Genomic DNA, 4550 nt, shown 5'->3' with positions numbered 1-4550 from the left:
TCTCCCGCCACAGCTCTACTGTCCTTCCCCAGGGAGGAGCCTCAGGTACAGCTGCCCCTGCAGCTCCCCGGGGACTTATCATTCGTGAGGAGCCCCAAAATAAATCCCCAGGGAGTATTTTCCCACTCGCAAATAGAAATGCTGCAACTCCATGGCCCTGCACCCAGCACCCTGAGAGCTCAGCAGCGGGTAGCTGGTCTGCCCCTCAGCAGACACAGAGGAGTTACGAGCTCTGCCTGCAAAACAAGCAACAGCACCGCGGTGGGCAAGGGGACACAGACGTGCGCACAGACAAGGGCACTGTGCAGTCAACTGGTTAATCCCATTTTATTGTTTCCAATACAAGTGAAGTACTACTGGTCCCACCATGTCAGACTTTTGGTCTGTAACATCTGGCTCTGTTTACAAAATCCCTGACCTCAAAAACAACTGCCCTGTGATGTTCTGTAATGGCACTTTGGTTATCCGGGCTTTAACGAATGACCTTTATGAGCAAGGCAGAGCACATCCCTCCACAGATCAAGAAAATCCTCTCTTAAGGCTTCAAATCCCATTAACAAAGTGATTGTACAAACAACGTGACCAAGACACGCTGTCCCACGCTGCTACCCACAGGGGTAGAGGAGTTACGAGCTCTGCCTTCAAAACAAGCAACAGCACCGCGGTGGGCAAGGGGACACAGACGTGCGCACAGACAAGGGCACTGTGCAGTCAACTGGTTAATCCCATTTTATTGTTTCCAATACAAGTGAAGTACTACTGGTCCCACCATGTCAGACTTTTGGTCTGTAACATCTGGCTCTGTTTACAAAATCCCTGACCTCAAAAACAACTGCCCTGTGATGTTCTGTAATGGCACTTTGGTTATCCGGGCTTTAACGAATGACCTTTATGAGCAAGGCAGAGCACATCCCTCCACAGATCAAGAAAATCCTCTCTTAAGGCTTCAAATCCCATTAACAAAGTGATTGTACAAACAACGTGACCAAGACACGCTGTCCCACGCTGCTACCCGCAGGGAAACCCAAGCGAAGTCCAGTTCCTGCCAGGTGCCTCTTAAAGAGCCACAAATGCACGTGGCGACGCTGGTGCAGAGCGGGACAGCTCGGGCAGATCTTCCCAGACTGGGGCTTCCTCCTAGGACTTACTGCACGTTCTTCGGTACTGAAGCCATTTTTCGAGGCAAGAGTATTAGAAAGGAATTTGTACAGAATCAATATGGAATTAAACGGAAGAGAGGTATCTGTTTAACACCAAAACAATAAAGGAAAAGAAAAGAGGAGACACGGGTTATTGACACTGTCAGGAGGCAGAAGCTACTCCTTCCCTGCAGGCTGAGATGCTTCTCAGGGCTTTATCTTCACTTGGTACAAGGGCCCGGCAGGGAGGGAGGCCGGCAGGTTTTATTCACTCCCGCCAGCATGAGACAAAGCCAAGACCTTTAAAGACAAAACCAACCTTTAACAAAGCATGAAGTACAGAGACAACAACCTAGAGCATCAGATCAACACCTGAGAGACTTGGAGAATCTTGACACGACACCACAAAGCCTTCCAAAAAACCGTTCCTCGTTTTGCTTAGGAAAACCAGGAGGAGAAAGGATGGCCAGCCATCCCAGCTGGTGCCTAAGCCTTGCGCTTCTTCGCAGCTGGCTCTCCCTCCTTCCCCAGCCACTGCTGCAGGACACTGGCGCTGCTCTTCTTGGGCGAAGGGCTGTGGATGAACTGACTTGTCCACCTCGGCAAATCATTTTCTTTCTTCTGGGGAGAGTCCTCCTGGGAGTTTTTTAACCAGCCCAGCATCACTTTGCTGCTTGGGGTGGCTTTGACCTCCTGGAGAGACAAAAGACAGCGTGAGAGAAGTCAGAAGCATGGCAAGAGCAGGGCAGGCAGCCGACTGCAAGAGCTGCTCCAAAGTGCGGTGCGGAGGCTGGAGCAACAGCCCTGCCTGCAATCAGGCTCATCGGCAGGAGGTTCCCTGGGCTGCTGGGAACAGGGTTGTTCCAAGCCCCATTTCACGTGGAATTTGGCAGAGAAATCCTGGCATGGGGTGACAGATTAATTCCAGAGGTGGAGGGAAGGGAATCTGTTCGGGGCTCTGCACTCCAGCGTCAGGCACAGGCGTGTCCTGCAGACACTGCCTGCTGCCGCCCCTCCTGCAGCCTGGCAGCACCATCTCTGCTCAGGGACATCACCACAGCCAAGCTCTCCCCTGCCAAGCTCCTGCCCGGACTCACCTTCGTGACTCCCAGCTCGATGGGTGCGAGACACTCGGGCGCGTTGTTGCGCACGCTGTTGACAAAGGTGGACACTGGGTGGAAAACAATATTCTCTGTGGGCTGGATAAGTTTAACTGCTTCTTGGGTCGGCACTTCAGCAAAGTCCAGCCACTTCCTGATGGCCTCATCCCCATCCAGGATTGCTGGCATCCTAGGGGACAACACAGTGAGAGCAAAAGCCCAGCGCTGATGCGGCAGAGCGGGGTGGCAAAAGCCAGGCGTGTAAGCTAGCAGTGAGCAGCTCAGGGGAAACGGGAAGCCGAGGCAGCAGGATACTCTTCCACAAGGCAGAGCGCAGATTTGCTTTGCTCAGGTAGCTGCTTTGCTGGAAGAGGCAGAGGGGTTGACTGCCAGGCCCTGGTCAGGCAGAGAGCTATCCAGCTCTGGAGAGTGATCCAACTCCGGCTGCCACCCGCGGGGCACAGAGATGGTGATTTATGGGAAGGGCATGAGCCGGTGACCCGAAATGAGCCGGTAATGCTGTAGCATTTTTCTCCCAGGGCATCAGGAGGAGGCAGGACGCCCTGCCTGCATGCTGCCAGATTGGTGTTTAAAGGCACAGCTTTCCTCGCTCACCACCCCCACCACCCTGCAGACCCCTTGACTGCTCTCACTTGCCTGTGATGGATGAAGCTCACATCCTTGGAGGCATCCACGGTGATGATGGTGTAAGTGTACAGCTTTTCTCCTCCTGCCGGCGGCTCCCAGCAGTCAAAAATCCCAGCCATGGTGAGCAACCTCCATCCTTTCCATTCCTCGTCGCTCTCCTTCCCCTCATTCTGCAGGAGAGAGGCCCCATCGTCTTGCCATGCCACGGCAGGTCAGCAACTCTGATCTAAGTCATGAACTGATCTAATGTGAGGGCTTTCCAGGAGCTCTTCTACTAATTTGAGGTAACTCCAGGAGAGGTTGCCTCATTTTGCCACAGCAAAGCCAGTACCTTCCTCCCCTTCTGAATATCCTGGCTACCAGCTCAGCTGGAGGAAAGAGGTAGCGAAACTCCCAGCTCAGTCCCCTGTGAGACACATCACCCCCCCATGCAAATATCTGGTATGTGGGGAGCAGTGAGCGTGACGTCGGGGACGGCGGGGGCACTGCGGCGCTGTTTACAGTCAGGGGACCACAGCGGCAGGGACCGCTGGCCACAGAGGTCAGAGGATGGTGGAGCTCTGAGCCAGCCACAGAACAGAGCCCTGCTGGAAAGCAGAGACCCCTGGAGGTGGGCACAGCTGGAGGGAAGGGGGCTTTCCCCAGGGCAGCTGGGGGCAAGCGGGGGCTCAGATGTTCTGGGAAAAGAAAATGAAATCCGGCTGCTCCCCCCCGCTCTGCTGCTGCCACTCGTAGAAGCCATCTGCCAGGACCACACAGCGCTTGCCCTTGAGGAGAGCACCCTGGGGGAGAGAAAGTACAAGTGTCAGCAGCAGCCTTCTGCAGCCCGCGAGGGAGAACGGGGCCTGCCGGGACCCCCCCAGCCCACTCACTTCCCCCTTGGGGCTCCCCTGAACTGCCCTGTGGGGTGCACAAACACCACGAGCAGCGTGTGATGACAGGTGAGCTTCACCAGCAACAACCTTTTCAGTTCGTCTATTTTAATAAAATCTGCCCCCTTCAGGGACTCACTCCCCCATGCAGCAGGCGAAGGGGGAGCGGTACCCTCTGGGGAGACGTTTCAGCCCTGGCTCTGCTGACCACAAGTTCTCTTCAAGCTGGACACAAAGACAGCAGCAACTCACCTTGTAGGAGGACTTCTTCAGCATGGTGTCACTGCGGCAGTTGGAGGTGTTGAACTGCAGTTTGGAGGGATCATCCTTCTTGAACCAGGAAGGAACCAAGCCCCAGCGCATGTCCATGAGCACCCGCTCGGAGGAGTCAGCATCCTTTCAAACACGACAGAAACACCTCGGGTGAGAGCCACACCGCAGGGACCAGGAGCATCCCCGCTGCTCGAGAGGGGCTTTGCTGAGCCCTGCGGAAGGGACTTCTCCCCCTGCAACGGGCAAACAGGCCGGTGTCTCCGCCGAGAGCTGAGCTGGGGCTTGCAGCCCCTCCAGCACCAGCTCTGCCCCAGCTCTGCTGCAGGGACACCGCTCACAGGCCATGCAGAAACAGCCGCTAATTATAACCCCCTGCACATTCTTAGCGTCCTTCCTGTAAGAAAAAACCTTCACAAGAAAGCACGGGAGTAAATAACCATCCCAGTGAGGCTCGCCCAACAACCCTCTGGAGGAAAGAACGCAGTCTTTCTGCCATGGGAAGTGCCATGAGCTCGCCA

The 4550-nt window shown here is 55.2% G+C and overlaps 1 protein-coding gene across 1 annotated transcript; it reads right to left on the bottom strand.

Annotated features, from left to right (window-relative positions):
- Positions 1-1625: 1625 nt before the first annotated feature.
- HMCES (5-hydroxymethylcytosine (hmC) binding, ES cell-specific) lies at positions 1626-4155 on the bottom strand (the record flags this gene model as incomplete). Its single annotated transcript, XM_010142361.1, is given in 5 exon segments — positions 1626-1832; positions 2237-2429; positions 2897-3058; positions 3548-3669; positions 4012-4155. Coding segments are annotated over 5 exon segments (828 nt in total), but the record flags the coding sequence as incomplete, so codon positions are not given.
- Between the last annotated feature and the right edge of the window lie 395 nt (positions 4156-4550).

The sequence above is a fragment of the Buceros rhinoceros genome, unplaced genomic scaffold (genome assembly GCF_000710305.1).
Source record: "Buceros rhinoceros silvestris isolate BGI_N320 unplaced genomic scaffold, ASM71030v1 scaffold21560, whole genome shotgun sequence".
In the NCBI taxonomy this organism is placed as follows: domain Eukaryota; kingdom Metazoa; phylum Chordata; class Aves; order Bucerotiformes; family Bucerotidae; genus Buceros; species Buceros rhinoceros.
The sequence above is the reverse complement of the archived record's forward strand: the minus strand, read 5'-3'. Positions and strand labels throughout refer to the sequence as shown.